The following is a 16,475-nucleotide window of genomic DNA, read 5'->3' as shown; positions in this document are numbered from 1 at the left end:
GGTTTGCCATTGCCTTCCCCAGTCATCTATAATTTCCCCCCCAGCAAGCTGGGTACATATTTTACCGACCTTGGAAGGTTGGAAGGCTGAGTCAACAATTGCTGGCGCAATGATATCATTTGGAGTGGGCTCTCGCAGGGAAGTGATGTGCGCTTGCGACGAGTCGGCTACAATGGAGCGTTCAAACATAGAAAGTACGCGTGGAAGTTGTCAGAAGCATTCTTATTCCGGATTTAATGTACTATCAAAAAAGTCCGCGTCTCAGTTGTGGCAGTTCGGGACACGAACGAGCCAACGACCATTGCCAGATGCTGATGTTTGGACAACTGCATAAAATCCGACATGCATCTGGCTTTCATCCATGCCCATCTCGTCAGTTTATGTGTGTCTGACCTCAGCCTGACAGAGTTTTATTCAAGGTATGAGATTTTATGTGTGTGCACACTTCCTCAGATACATTGAAACTGAAGGTAACAGTTCATTAGTGTATGTAGAGAGTGAACAGCAAATCAGCACACAACACAATGGCAATGTTTTAACACGGATGTCAAATGTGGCCCAGGGCTGAATCAGGCCCCGTGCGACTGGCTGTCATCTGCTTCCTTCTGCCTATCTCTTGCTTCCTTCTGCATAACAGCTTGCTTTGCAAGGCTTCTTCAATCACACAGGAGCTACAGAGAAAAACCTCTATTTTCTCCATTGGCTGAGGCTCCTCCCTGGGGTAGGAAGGGGGAAAGGCAGAGCTTGTTTTTCCATCCTCTCTCAATTGCAGAGCTGAGCCAAGTTCCTTCTATTGGCTGAGGCTCCTCCCCCACAACTTCCCTTGCCCGGTTTCCTGGATCCCATGGGAGAAATATAAAGAAAGACCAATGAGTGCTAATGTTTTAAGCATGTTTTAAGTTTTTTTTAAAAAAATTGTGCTTGTCTGTGTCCTTTGTAAAGTTTATCTCTGCTACTTAATCTTAAATAGGTATACAGATGGCCTTGCCCCTCTGCCTTGCTGTCTACCTGTGGGTGGGGACAGGGGAGGGGCATGTGGGGTGATGTGGCGGTGGGTGCTCAGAGGCGCTCAGAGCCAGGGTCCAAGCGCACGTGCTGCCTTGCCGATCCCACTTAGCCTTCCTGAGTCTGTGCTTATAGAAGAAGAAGATATTGGATTTATATCCCACCCTCCACTCTGAAGAGTCTCAGAGCGGCTCACAATCTCCTTTACCTTCCTCCCCCACAACAGACAACCTGTGAGATGGGCGGAGCTGAGAGGGCTCTCACAACAGCTGCCCTTTCAAGGACCACCTCTGCCAAAGCTATGGCTGACCCAAGGCCATGCTAGCAGGTGCAAGTGGAGGAGTGGGGAATCAAACCCGGTTCTCCCAGATAAGAGTCCGCACACTTAACCACTACACCAAACTGGCTCTTAACCACTACATCAAACTTATAGCAGAAGCACAGACCCGGGAAGGCTAAATGGAGCAGGTATACTTAGTGCTGCACTGCCTACCGCTATGCTTGCCCTTGCTTCCATAGGGTGGTGGGGAGCAGGGGCCTAAGGTGCCAGAAACCCTGGTGCCGCCCTGAGGCCATAAATGAAATTTCTGTGTGGCTGCACTGATTTGAACCTGGGTTTTCACAGCGCTTAGGCACTGTGCTGTACCAACTGTCCATTGGCAGTGTACCCAATATTAGTTTAGGTCTAGCAAATATACTTATTTGCCTGGAAGAACACCAGGTTTGGTGCCAAATTGTATAATAGAGTTTTTAAAAGTTTGATCTGTAACCTGTAGGAGCCAGGTCAATCCAGGATACTGCAAAAACATATTTTTGGTATCCAGGTTTTAAAAATTCTTTAGCACTATGTGTTAGTCACCCAAACAAAATGAAGCACTTGCTCTCTACCCTGATAAGAAACGACACTGTCTCACATAAAAGTTAACAAACTGTAATGCATAAGTTTTAAAAAAAGGGGAGGTCCTGTGTAGGAGCTTAAATAATAGTAAGAAGAAAGTAAATAGCGCTTCTGTTTGCAAAACTGAGAACACATCTTGTTGTCAGGTGCTACACCATAATGCTTGAATTGACGCATTATTTTGCCAAGGAGTGGACAAACGGTTGAACATTTATTGTGAAATCTTACAACGCATGCTTGGGCTCCACTTTGAAAAATGCCACTCAGAGAAAGAAAGGACAGTCAAGTGTTTTAGATAGCCTAGGAATATTAAAACAAAGTTTGGATTGCTCAGGTACTAAACCCAAATGTACATACTTTGTATGGAAATTCTATTTGATACCAAAGGGATTTAGGGGTTTCAGCCTGCAGGTGGGAGCTGGAGATCTGGTGTTACAAGTGAGCTTCAGACAGCAGAGATCAGTTCCTCTGAGGAAAACGGCTACTTTGGAGGGTAGACTCTATGCTAGGGATGCCAGCCTCCTGGTGGGATATGGGGATCCCCTGGAATTCCAGGTCATCTTCAGACTACAGAGATCAGTTCCCCTGGAGAAAATGGATGCTTTGCAGGGTGGACTCTAGGGAATCCCTGCCCTCCCCAGGCTCCACCCCCAAATCTCCAGGAGTCTCCCAGCCTGGATCTGGCAGCCCTAACTTCCCATTCCCCACCAGTGACCTGGGAGGACCTGACAACCCTCCATTAGACCCTGATGAGGTCCCACCTGTTCCAAACCCCACTCTTCCCTCGGGTTGCTGGTTGTGGGGGCAGAGAGCTACCCATTTAATGTCATAGCATCACTTCTGGCACAAACAGAAAGTGATTTCATTGTGTTATGGCAATACAGAGAGCCAGTTTGGTGTAGTGGTTAAGTGTGCGGACTCTTATCTGGGAGAACTGGGTTTGATTCCCCACTCCTCCACTTGCACCTGCTGGGATGGCCTTGGGTCAGCCATAGCTCTCACAGAGGTTGTCCTTGAAAGGGCAGCTGCTGTGAGAGCCCTCTCAGCCCCACCCACCACACAGGGTGTCTGTTGTAGGGGGAGAAGATAAGGGAGATTGTAAGCTGCTCTGAGTCTCTGATTCAGAGAGAAGGGCGGGGTATAAATCTGCAATTCTTCTACTCTGCCATGCACTTAAAATTCTAAGGTAAAGTCCAAGGAGATCAGGTGTAATTCTGGGAGATCCCTAGGCCCTACCTGGAGGCTGGCAATCCTACTCCACCCTCAAATCTCCAGGAATTCCCCAATCCAGAGCTGGCAAACCTACTTTATAAGCAGCTATGCTGCTTTCAAAAGACAAATTTAAATGCAACCATGTTGTTTTTGCATTATGAAACAATTTCCCTCTAATGTGTAATCTTTAAAACATCCATGACCTTGATCTGTCATCAGCAAATAGACTGTGAGCTACCAATAGCTTGCCAGCTCATCAGACCAATTCATGCATCTGCTGGAAGAACCAGGAAAACATCACAAAAGATCCCGATAAGCTTTCGCTTCACTGGAATTTTCTCTGTGCTGCACAGCTGATAGCCTCACTTCTGGTGTTGTTGTTGTCCCATGGTCTGTTTCTAGAAGGACACAACAAAACATGGTAGTTTACTGGGGTTGGGGAGTACCTCAGCCAGGGCTCGAATTCAGCAGGAGCACAGCTCTTGAACCTCCAGCCCGAGTCTGCATGCAGTGGGGAGTTCTCTCCCCGCTGCACAAAGATCCTGGGGCATATGCAAATGAGATATGCTACTGAGCTCCTGCACCTTTCCCCCCTACAAAATGACCCCTGGGGCCCTGATCTCAGCTGTACTCATGAAAGACATGGTTGGAGATCCTTGGCCTAGATGTTACATAACTCTTATATTTCTACACTGAGCAGTAGATGGAAAAAGCTCTTTTAAATTCTTGCAGTTAATTAATATAATGGACACCATGCATTAGGTGTTACTGCTTATTAACATTTAAAGGTAAGAACTTCCATTTAAACATGAGATGAAATTCTATGTGGTATTACGATAAAGTTATAAGAAAACTATTAAGTGGCTGTAGCTAAGAGTAACTGGACTTTCTTCACATTTGGTTTAATATTAACTAGGACTTTGTGAAACAGTTGGGACAGAGAATCCGCTCTTCGCAGTAGGCCGCTTTAACAATCAGCCTTGGTCAAAAGAAATTAAGAAGAATGCAGATTCCTCTTTTCACTGTTGATGCATTTACAAATGAACCATTCTGTGGCAATCCTGCAGCTGTTTGTCTTCTTGAAGATGTAAGTTTTTGTATTTTGTCTTTATCTTAACTTTTGTTGTGTGAGACTGGTGACATTTCTATTCATTTCAGTGAGATTTCTTGATCATTGGGAAAGAAAAGTTCAGGGGTTGCCAAGTCTGTGTTGGAAAACACCTGGAGACTTTGGGGGAGGGGTGAGGGGAGGGGCCTCAACATGGTACAATGCCATAGAGTCCACCCTGCAAAGCAGCCATTTTCTCCAGTCGAGCTGTTCTCTACCAGCTGGAGATCAGTTGTAAAAGCAGGTGATCCCTAGGTCCTGCCTGGAGGCTGGAAACCCTAACTAAGAGCATTTATTTCTACGTGAGGTTTTATGAGTCACTGCTCACTTCTGCAGATACAGGATGAACTTTTCTGAGGCTACATAGAACTGGGCTGTTTACAAATATTCAGCTCCAAGGGACTCTTTCCACATTTGTTTGTCTGTCTGTTTGTTGCAGAGGATTATGAGTTGCATTCTAAGGGAAGCCCTCAGTTTATTATTAGTGGTGTTAGACGAGACTGGAGGGCTTTCCTTTGAGAAGGTGGCCATTCAGTAGTCTCCTATAGCTTTGCATTGTGACAGCAGACCCATAGCTTAAGACAAGCTGTCTTTCTGGAAAGCTTTTATACATATCATCTTATGGAGAAACACCTGATGTTTCCACGGAATCCCATGCATATAAGAACATTAGAGAAAACCAGGGTCAAGTAGTTCCTTCATCCATAAATGATTGATCATTTATGCCAAAAATGAGAAATCCGAGATCGTGCTGTTTAAAACCTACCACATGGTGGCAGTATTTAAATGCATACCATCCAATTGCTGGTAGTTTTTGTGTTTCTGTTTTGCTTAGCTTGGCCTTGAATAAGTTGACTGGTTCTTTCTTTCTTTCTTTCTTTCTTTCTTTCTTTCTTTCTTTCTTTCTTTCTTTCTTTCTTTCTTTCTTTCTTTCTTTCTTTCTTTCTTTCTTTCTTTCTTTCTTTCTTTCTTTCTTTCTTTCTTTCTTTCTTTCTTTCTTTCTTTCTTTCTTTCTTTCTTTCTTTCTTTCTTTCTTTCTTTCTTTCTCCTATGATCCATGACTGTCTTTTCAATTTACAAAACAAATATTGCATTATTGGGATATGTTAAGACTAGTCAGGTATTTCTCTAGTACATTTTTGTCCTGTCCGTTTTCCAAGACACCCAAGGGACTATGTGTAGTTCTTCTTTTCCCATTTTATCCTTTCAGGAACCCTGTGAAGTAGGTTGACTGAGAGAATGACTGGCCCAGTGAGCTTCCATTGCAGACTTTGGATTCAAACCTGGGTCTTCCCAGATCCTAGTCCAACATTTCCCACCACACTATGTTAGCTCTGTTGACAAAAAAACCCCCAACAACTTTGGTCTAGTCACAATAGCTTCCTGGTGACAGAGATTTTGATTTTGGTAGCCCAAGTCTAATTTTGGGATAACAATTAACACCATTTTGTCATGTTTTGAGTGCCTTGTTTTGAAAAATGTGGTTGTGGATTGGGCACCATACTAGGGTATCCTTAAGGGGATACACTGGATATGATTTGGGATGGCACAAATATTACTTTGCTGAACAGAACTGTGCACGTTTCTGATTCTTATTCTTAAGGAACTGGGAACCAGAAACCACTTTTAGCCTTGTGACTCATGATGGGCTTTTTGTTTGTCAGACATATTTGTCAGGAAACATTTCTAGACATATGAACCATTCCATCTTTGCTGTTTCTACTTCATTTTTCTTTTAGGAACTGGAAGAATGTTGGCATCAAAAAATCGCAATGGAAATGAAACTTTCGGAAACAGCATTCATCCGAAAATTGCATCCAACTGACAACTTTACCAAAAGTAAGACCCTTTTAACTCTATTGAGTAAAGTGACAGTTTTGCTAATGGATTTCGTGGAAAGTAGATCATATTTTCTGTTTATTGATATTGAGGAACAATGATACGTTAGCAGACTAGATGAAGCAATAACTTCTTAGGGCATAAGTGTCAGACAAGGATCTGGGAGACTTGGGTTCGAATTCCCACTCTGCCATGGAGGCTTCTTGAGTAACCTTGGGCCTGTCACATGCTCTCAGCCAAACCTACTTCACAGGGTTGTTGGTAGGTGCTAGAGTGCCCATGGATGTGCCTTGTTTGGATAACCGGCTGAGACTTTTCCCAACAAGAACATGCCAGTGAAATATATTCTGTTAGGGTAAACTATTGTTAGTTTGTGAAGCTATGATTCATCTTACAGAAGCACAGTTCAGATGTAACATGACAGCATTATTTAATTAAACTGTGATTTCTGTGAATGCAGACATCCTGTGCAGAGCCTTGTTTAATCCTGACGTTTTCTCTGCCAATGCCTTCCCAAGCAACAGAGTGAAGGAAGTTAACTAGTATGGGTGGTGGTCTGTAAACTGAATCACAGTTTTCACAAACTAAGCATAGTTAAAATAGAGCATAAGAACTAAACAGGAACTTTTTGGGATCAGACTATTGGTCCCTCTAGGCCAGCATCCTGTCTCACACAATGACCAACCAGTTCCTTCTCAATCACAAATCATTTAATACCATGATTGACTAGAGTTATTAGCCCCCCAGTACAGGCAGTGGCTCCCCCACTGCCAGATGCCACCTCCTGTCACTCACCAGCTAGCTGATGAGGAAACTTACCAGGAAAGGGAGGGCTATGTTGCCAGTGATGTGGCAGCTTCACTTCTGGAAGTGATGTCATCATGTCGGCACCATCATGGCGACCCTCTGGTAGTTGGGCAAAACCAGTATGGTAAAAGCCATTTTTACCATAGAGTTTTTGTCAAAGTGCTAGCGTATCACCACATTATCACATGCTGGAAGTGACGCACCCCTTTCCCCCCCTCCATCCACCGCCAGTTGCTGGGAGGGACCTGGCGACCCTCGTTAAGACTAACCGTGGTTAATAAGGCAACTTCAGTTCCTTGCATAAGATCCTGGCTTGATGTGTCCTAATTAATCATACTAAGTGGAGTGCCCTGCAGTCAAGCTACTGCACTAACTATAGTCAGTTTGATTAAACAATTCAGCTGAGCCACTGATTTCATGCAAGACTAACATCTCTCCCCTCCCCCACCCTTCCTCTTTAGGTTCTCGTTTTGGATTAAGATGGTTCACCCCAACCAATGAGGTCCGTCTCTGTGGTCACGCTACCCTGGCATCAGCTGCAGTGTTATTTCATAACAAGAGTAATGAAATTTTAGCTATAAATTTGATATTATAAGCTTCTTTTGTCTTAAATTTTAGATATATGTTTTTGATTTTTCACAACAGAAAATGTGAATTCATCCCTCACTTTCATAACTCTGAGTGGAGAATTAAATGCCAGACAAGCAGGGGGTCAAATTGTCCTGGACTTACCCCTTTACTCGGCCTACCCACAGGTTAGATTTAAATGGGACATTACTCAATTGTCAGTGTTTCTTCCAAATAAGAAAAACAAAACCATCATTTACATATTTTTCCCCCTACTAGGATTTGCGGGAAGTGGAAAAATTAGTAAAGGTAATTTTGCATTCCTAACATTACATTGTCCTTATAACTGTGCATACTACCAAGTTAGATATAAATTCTGGACAGAATACTTGCTTCATGCATGCAAAGTTAACTTTCCATTTGTCATATCAGCCTGTATATAACAAGTATGCTACCATGCTCTGTCTGCTTAATATTTAAAAACACAATTCTGGATTTGCTAAATGAATGAAATGGGTATAAACATTTTCATTTAAGGCGATGCCTCCCCTGCCAACGGTCACATAGCTACTCTTTCTTTTTTTTTTAAGAAAGAAAATTATTTGTATTTGTGTGTGTGTGTGTGTGCTTGGAAGTCATGTCAACTTCTGGTGACCACTACTGGGGCATGGAGGACATTCAGAGAAGTGCCTTGATGCAGCCTTCCTTTGCCTCCTGCTCCTGGTATTCCAAGGAGGTTTCCCATCCAAGTACTTGCCAGAGTTGGCCCTGCTTAGCTTCCAAGAGCTGACAAGATTGGGCTTGCCAGGGATATCCAGATCAGGACCACAGCTACTCTTTCTTAATAGCATATTTGTCTAAATACCAGAGTAGGAACTGCCAGCGTGGTTTGATAGGTAGAGTGCTGAAACTAGACTGAAACTTCACTTGAGGATGAAGCTCACCAAGTGACTGTGGGCCAATCACACTCTCTCCACCTGACTTACGTCCCAGAGTTGTTGTAAAGAGGAAATGTAATAGTCTCCATATATGCTGCCCTGGGCTTGACCGCGATGGTCCCGGCTAGCCCAATCCCATCAGGTCTCGGAAGCTAAGCAGGATCAGCTCTGGTTTGTGCATGGGTGGGAGACCACCCAAGAAGTCCAGGGTAAGTCAACTGTGACTTGATAGAATTGTTCTCTGCCTCACCACCCTCAGTGCTTTAAACAAAAAGTTGGATACAAATGTGATATCCAGTTCTAAGAACATTTCATAGAAAATGGAGGTTTTACAGGGATTGGGGACAGGGGAGTGGAAACTGAGGTCCATGAGTAGGGCCAGGCTAGGGTGAGGAGGAGGAGGCCAAAAGAAAATGGCCAGTGAAGAAGGCCCTCCCTTGGCCACTGAAAGCCTCTCTCAGATTGACCTGAGCAATGATCCATGCAATTCAGTTGCTTCATGTTTTCTAGACAAACCAAGGGGAGTCCCAGGAAGGAGACAGGACACCCCACTGGATTCCATTTCCTCTTCCCATGTTTTGTTGGGACCACCTGGAGAAAGTGCCCAATCTTTGCCTTCATGTATGAGCTTTTTGTGACTCTGGAGCACACACATCTTCCTACAGAAGGAGATGCATTATCTCAACAGAACAAGCCGCTGGCATTTCCTCTCCTCCGTGCTTCTTTTTCCCCCTCCAAGGGGTCAGGAAGGACTGCATTCCCAGTATGCAGCCAACTGTTTGCTGAGCCTACAGCATGGTCTATGTTATTATTATTATTATAAAGTTTATTTAGAATGTATCACATATATATTGCTCCACAAAAAGGGGAGGAAGAGGGAAAAGTCAAAGTATTTTGTGAAGTAAATTTTAACAGTAAAATTCTTAAAAACAAAAACTTGCCGTTGACAACAAAGAATCAAGGTAGGGAGCAGTGTTCTCTTTAAGCTGAGTTAATTTGAGCTAGCTCACAGTTCTTTAGCCACCAACTCATACATTTTTGTCTTCGCTCAGGAAAAATGGCCCCAGAGCAAACTAATTTATGCAGTAGTTAACAGCTTTAATGCCAGCAGCTCATGAGGTAGAATTTTTGCTCACAAGAGTCCACAGCTTAGAGGGAGTATTGGTAGGGAAGGTCAACATTACATCTCAAGTTTGATCAAAAGATTTCCCCTCCGGCTACGGAATGTTTTGGAGTCTACCCCGTACCACAGGGGAAGGACTGTACTACTCCCTCTTTCCCTGAGGTACCTGAGATCTGCCAACAAAGGGGGGAAAGCTCCAGGTTCACATACAAACTCAGGGGGGAAAGAAAAGGGTCAGAGCAAATTCATATACGTATCACTCCATACATACAAAAGAAGGATTTTTAAAAAAATTCTGGAATATGGTAAATTTTAACTATAAAACCCATAAAACAATTACACAATCAAATGAAATATCAACAAAAAATCCATGAAGGAAAGGTCAACATTACATCCCAGGTTTAACCAGAGTACATCTTGATGCTCTGCTCTGGGGCTACCAGCTCCCCTTCTCCTGTCTTTGAATTCCTGGAGCCATCCTTGAGCCCCATTAATTTCAGTGGAAGTTAAATGCATGCAATTTTTATTTGATTCTCTCTTTATCTTGATTGCGATGAGCAGCAGCCCGCTTTTAAACACATGGCCTTTTTAACCCTGCCTGTGCAGAAGAACCTGTCTTTGCCTACTGAGTCTGCAGCGCTTTCCCCTGTGGCCGCATACTGTCTTGCAGTACATGCCCCTTAATTCAAAGTGTCATGTTGACTAAAACCGATGATGATACGGTGTACAGAAGTGTTATGAACGAATGGTCTTTTGGGTTTATTTTTTTTTTCCACCAGGCAGCTGTCGGTAATATGAATGTTCAAGATGTTCGCTATTCTCCTGACACGAAGAAGCTCCTCGTTCGTCTCAGTGATGCTTATGAAAGGTACGCATCCTTACAAGGCTGGAGTCAGCAAGCACACTGTGTGGTGGAGCAGCAGCCAGGGCTCAGGACATCTCTTGGGGCCCACTGACCCTGCCACCCATACACCTCCCTGTTGTCTGTCTGTACCCAGGCTTCCTACTGCCCAGCATCATTAAGGAAGGGCACATGGATGGTACACAGTGGTGTTATTCCTGGTGGCAATGCCTGCAAAGGTGTGCAGGTGATGGTAATGCCAAAGGTGTGCAGGTGATGGCAATGCCAAAGGTGTGCAGGTGGTGCAGGCCACCACGCATGGTGATGGGAAGAGCTTGCAAGTGGGAGAAGGATACACAAGTAGGTGGAAGGCGGGGAGGTGTGGAGTTGGCAGGAGGGCACAAGCGAGGCCCTGGAGGTGAGGAGGTGGGAACCCCTGGGCAACATCTGCCCAGAGGCTCCCAGAACCTGCAAATGGCCCCATGTACCTTAAATTCTAATTTCTTCATATGGTTGTGGCACCCCATCTCCTCTGCTTTTGTGTGGTCTTCTGTTTGTGTCATTGAAGAATCCACAGTATGCATAAATGTTTCTGCCACTGGATTCTGCTTCTCGCTTCATTTAGCTTTTTCATGTTTCCTGAATATAGAGTGTGAGAATAGTCCTTTTCCTTTCATTTGTTGCTTGTTGTAACTTTAAAGTTTAAAAAGATCTCTTTGTAAGAGTCACTATCTCCTTGTTAGAAGATAAAAATAAAGCTTTCTCAGTGATGTGCTAGTTTTCTATATTGCAGGGAGGGTTTTTAAAATATATATATGAGAGAGGAATCAAAAATGATATCCCACATTTTGGTCACTTACACACAGGTTGTCTGCCATTGTTAGGATGCTGTTGGGAAACAGGGTAGTTCCCCCCCCCCCCCCACCATTTCCCCACACCATTGTGGGGCTTCTGTATAAGAGGGCTTTTCCTGTCTTTTCTGAGATCTTTCCTGACTCTGCTTTGCTGTAATATTTTGGGGAAGAACTCAACTAAGCCTGGAGGGGCATTCATGTGAGTGGGAAAGTCCTCACCTTGGGGAGGGGCCATGGCTCAGTGGCAGAGCATCTGCTTGGTATGCAGAAGGCCCCATGTTCCATCCCCAGCATCCCCGATTAAAGGGATCAGGAAGCAGGTGACATGAAAAACCTCCACCTGAGACCCTCTGAGAGGATGATACTGACCTTGATGGACCAAAAGGTCTGATCCAATCTAAGGCAGTTTCATGTGTGTTCGTCTTCCCACTCTCACCCACATTGGTTCAGTATCCCTACCCCAGTCCTCCTATGGCAGTCATTACGCCCCCTTCCCCATATCAGCAGGCTTTATTGTTTTTGTTTTTTATTCAGTAGTAGACTAGCACTATAGGTTCTATGAATTACCAGTGTCCTTTTTTTTAAAGCCACTTTTGCCTTTCCTCTTATATCTCTGCAATGAAAAGGCCAGTCCCTCCTTTCCCTTGACATTCCACCTGCTTTCCTGAGACCCTCTCTCCGTGGTGTTTTTTTTTACTGTGACCCATCAACATTCCAGGCTCCCAGCCCTTCCTCACACTACTCTGCAGTAGCTTTCAGATTGAAAATATGTGTCTTATTCTTTAACACTGAAGGTCTGATTTGGAGAAACTAAACCTGAACGCCCAAGAGCTTTTGCAGATCGAAACGGCTAGAAAAGTGGAAGGATTAATAATCACACTTAAGGGAAAAGCTGGGAGAGAACGCTACGACTTTTATTCCCGCTACTTCTCACCCTGGAATGGAGTTTCAGAAGATCCTGTCACAGGTTTGTTTGCACATGCATGAAGGGATTTGGTTTCATTTTTATTCAGTGTGAATGAATCACTCCAGCACGATGCTTTACTACATAGCTGAATAGCCGGGTTCATCTCCAATGGGCATCCTCTACCGAGGATCTTATGGTGCCTTAAAATCTAACCCCTTTATTGCCACGCAAGCATTTATTGGCATCTATTGATGATGAATAAAAGCTCATGTCACACATGCCATTTTAGATGCCACAGGGCTCTCTGGTGTTCAATGTGCGCCTTAGTTTTAAACAGGGCTTTTTTTGTAGAAAAGGCCCAGCAGGAGCTCCCTTGTGCCTTCCCCAGCATGCCTGTCACAGTGGGCACACTGGGGGAGGCTAAAGCCATTGGGGAGGCATTTAAAGTTGCCTCCCCACACCTTCCCCAACGTGCCAGCCGGAGCCCTGGCCAGCCCAGGCTTAGCTCCACTCCTATGCATGCCTGCCCCGCAAAAACACCCAGAGCAAACTCTGGTTTTTTAACACTCTGCAGAGCTTTTGTGTGCTGCAGAGGGTGGATGCTAATGACTTCTAAAAGACTTAATGAAATGGTCAGTAAATGCCTTTCAGAGACTATAACAATTGTACATCTTGCACATGCAGCCTTTTGCTGGGGCAAAGAACAATTCCCCCTACAACCCAGAGGCTGTTCCGGGTCCCAAAACCAGCATTTGGTGGTGGTGGGGGGAACCCTGGTGCACTTGCACAGAGGAATTCCCACAAGGAACTCACAGGTGTAGTAGAGCTGCCATTCCCTGTTGGCAACTTGTGAAAAGCACTCTGTGTAGTTTAGCCTTACATTGAGCACCAGAGGAAGGATGCAGCGCTGGGGTGGGGAAGACCTGATCTCTGCTGATAGAACTGGGTGGTTTAGTGCTCATCACTGATGAGGATCCCATAATGAGGGGCATAATAGCATGTGTGGGAATGCTCTGCAGCCCATCCCAGCACTGGAGTAAACTCTGCACATGCTCTGCCTACTATAATGATGGGTCGTTCCCTAGGGAGAGAAAATAATACCGACTTGTCTTGCAGTGTTGTTGAAAAGGTTACTGAAATACAGTTTGCAAAATGCCCTGGACACTGAGAAAATGAATTAAGTTAGTTGTAGCAGTAGTTAGTATTACAACCTCCTTCCCTTTTTTTTTTTTAAAGGATCTGCTCATGCTGTTTTAAGTAGCTACTGGTCACAGCAACTGGGGAAGAAAGAAATGTGTGGTAAGAGCACCTTTTTGGGGCTGCAAATTTTAATGACTGAGAATTTCTTCTTGATTAATCAAAGGGCTGAGATCGAGCAAGGATACAGGACTTTTTTTTTTTTTAATTGGCATGCCTAAATTATTGTGCAAGATCCTCTGCATTTACTGCCCATCTCCCCAGCTCCTTGGTGTGATTCTGGTGGTTCCGCATCACCCGGCCCTCCAATCCCAGCCATACCTAATACAACAAATGAGAAAATAGAATCATGAGAAAGTTAGGTAGATGTATATCTTTGCTGCCGTCTTCGTAGCCACCATGCTGGACAAGTTTTTTCGGTTTACTGGCTTTCTCCTCTTTCTCGCAGATGTGGTGAAAAATCAATTTAAACATGACTGACACAGGTTGTACCTGGGGTTCAATTACTACCTCTTTCCCCCCTTGAAAATAAGTATTACAAGTAGATTACAAATTCTGTGACTACTTAAAATCAATGCCAATATCATACATCTAATGGCCCTGAGTAACACCTCCGAGTAGATTAAAAACTTGCAAGATGAGTCCATGTTGGGATATGGAAGAGATCTCTGCAAACTTAGGGAAGCCCACAGGTTTTACAGGGGGAAAAATAAACTTGGGGGACTTAAAAAAAAAAAAGTCCCCCAAACCGGAACAGTGATCTCTGTGTATGTACAGTTATTGTGCAAATAAAAGAAAGAACACTGGGTGAAATAACCTCAAATGACAATGAAGTATGGAAAGTGGTGAGGGGGAAGCAGGAGTGGGTGAGGAGTGGCTGAATGGAGCAACTGCAGGTGCAGCAGGGAAGGGGAAGAGAACAGGGACCATGAGAAGTATGAGCCAAATTGGGTGGTGGAGAAAATCAGCAGCTGGAGCCAGCAGGTGTGAGAGGGCACAGATGGGCCACAGAGCAAAGAGTAAGGGTGTTTTTACACTGACAGTTTGTGACTCTCTATCACCGCATTGGAAACTCACCTTTTACATTACCTAATGTTCTCACAACTGTTTTGCATCGTTGCTGCCCGAAGCATCTACATTTATTTCAGTGAGATGCGTTTTGGAGCTGCTCCTGCAACGTTTTTCTCGACACTAGTTTTGATCAGGTCTTTTCTCTACAGGCGTTTCAAATTTGTATTGTAGAAGTTTTCATGCATTTTAAAAGACTCCTCCAAAAGCCACCACAAGGTGCAGTAATTTGCATGAGCACTTGACAGCACTTGAAATCTTTACATATCATTGCTTGCCTCATCTAGTAATTTAAATTTGTATTGTTTTTGCAGTGTTGACACGATTTCTAAGCAATTGTATACATTTAACTAAGCACTGGTATTCTGGCTGCCCTCTGATCAGAGACCCCCCCAATTGAAACGCTTAAATGTAAAAGGAAAATAATTAAAGCGTAACAGTGGCAGGCAATTTGAAGACTCTAAAACTCTGGATCAAACTGAATTTAAAAACACCCTAAGTCATAGTGGGGAGCAAGCCCCAGTGGAGGAAAGGAAGGGTAGTGGAGGTGTGGAGCTGGCGAGGGAAAGATAGGGGCCAGAATGGGAAGAGGGTAGGAAATTCTTCTCTGGCAAGCTTGTGCGGGTTGTATTTTTTGAGCAGACTCGTCTTCTGTACTGAAGGGTCTTGTTTCTTTGGAAGGCATTGACAGTGCCATCCTAAGCACTGTGACAAAGCAAAGCCAATGGAAGGGTAGAACTCTGCCTAGGACTGCACTGCTAGTTGACTGTCATGGAGGCCCAAAACAGTCTTTCTCCTTCTCTCATCTGCTTCTCAGCAAGGACAGTCCAATATGGCAGTCAATTACCATGCTATGAATTGGCCATTTTACAGTGTTGGTAGGAAACACAGTTAGGAAATACAGATCCAGGGTTCAATCCACTGGCAGATTTCCACTAATAGAACCAGAGGGGGTTTCACTGAATGTCCTCCTTCCACTGCAGATTCACCCCTCAAGCTGTTCCTGGGTGTCTGCTGTCCCTTAGGAGCAGCATTGCAGAGACATCTTTGGGCTGCAGCATGAGGGAGGAGGTGGGAGAGTCCCACTCTGCTGGTGGAAATTCCTTCCGCTGGATCCAACCCCAGTGGCTCTTCCTTCCTCTTCCTCTTTCTTTTTCTTCTTCAGCCTTTCAATGTTCTACTCGTGGAGGAGAGCTGAAGATTTTGCTTCGGGATGATGGAAGAGTAGACATTGGCGGGCAAGCAGTTTTGGTGTTGGAAGGTTCTCTGACTATTTGAATAAAATGAATCCAGGCTCTCCACCTGTACAACTTTCTGTTGGTCCTCTGATCGCACAGAGGTTGAAGGGTATTTCACTGAGAAGAATGCAACCTACTTAATTTTTAACGGAAAACACAAAGAATATGGCAACTTCCCTGTTATATATGCATTTACTTATGTTTATAGCCAATCCCATCCTGTTTTCATGCACTATAGTTTTATAGTGCCCGTCCTCCAAGGAGCTCAGCGTAGTATACAAGAACTATGTCACCATCATAATCTGACTTGCCTATAACAAAATGCTTGAATAGCATCAAATATGTAGTTTTAAATTGTTTAATTGTTTAAGTTTTGTTGTTTTAAATTGTAATTGGAAATTGTTACTTTTAACATGACTGTTAGCCACCCTGAGTCCACTCATGGAGAGGGCGGGATATAAATCTAAGTAAATAAAATAAATAAATAAGTACGGTAGTTTTTCCTCTCCTCCATTGTACCCTAACAACAATCTTGTGAGGTAGATTAAGCTGAGAGGGAGAGAGTGACCACCCCAGGTTCACTTCACAAAGTTTATGGCAGAATGGGAATCTAAACCTGAGTCTCCTAGATCCTAATCTAACCCCTGCATCAGTCTGGCTGATTGCTTCAAGCAGATTCAGAGCACCGATTAAGAAGCACATTTCTTTAAGCGCAGTTTTTATTCTTGGTACTACTCAGAACAGTTTAAAAAATAAAAGCAACCACACCTAATAAAAAAAGTAGCCAATTAAGTGCTGCTCAATTCTAGCACAAACAGGAAAGTTTTACACTGTATGTGTTTGGAATTTGCGGGGCTGGGAGTTCTAAATTCA

At 44.0% G+C, this 16,475-nt stretch overlaps 1 protein-coding gene across 4 annotated transcripts; it reads left to right on the top strand.

The window, feature by feature from the left end:
• Nucleotides 1-3,961: 3,961 nt before the first annotated feature.
• PBLD (phenazine biosynthesis like protein domain containing) lies at nt 3,962-16,093 on the top strand. Of its 4 annotated transcripts, XM_060241131.1 has the most exons (9): nt 3,962-4,202; nt 5,963-6,062; nt 7,331-7,429; nt 7,515-7,624; nt 7,716-7,745; nt 10,277-10,365; nt 11,987-12,159; nt 13,336-13,398; nt 15,530-16,093. In XM_060241131.1, exons 1-9 carry the CDS (start codon nt 4,119-4,121, stop codon nt 15,640-15,642), a joined length of 861 nt encoding a protein of 286 aa, XP_060097114.1. In that variant the 5' UTR covers nt 3,962-4,118; the 3' UTR covers nt 15,643-16,093. The 4 variants fall into 4 exon arrangements, with proteins under 4 accessions (XP_060097114.1, XP_060097113.1, XP_060097115.1 ...); XM_060241130.1 differs by lacking the exon at nt 15,530-16,093 and having other exon boundaries at nt 4,017-4,202; nt 13,336-14,787; XM_060241133.1 differs by lacking the exon at nt 7,716-7,745 and having other exon boundaries at nt 4,024-4,202.
• The last annotated feature ends 382 nt before the right edge of the window (nt 16,094-16,475 follow it).

The sequence above is a fragment of the Heteronotia binoei genome, chromosome 6 (genome assembly GCF_032191835.1).
Source record: "Heteronotia binoei isolate CCM8104 ecotype False Entrance Well chromosome 6, APGP_CSIRO_Hbin_v1, whole genome shotgun sequence".
In the NCBI taxonomy this organism is placed as follows: domain Eukaryota; kingdom Metazoa; phylum Chordata; class Lepidosauria; order Squamata; family Gekkonidae; genus Heteronotia; species Heteronotia binoei.
This window is presented reverse-complemented; position numbering and strand designations above follow the sequence as displayed.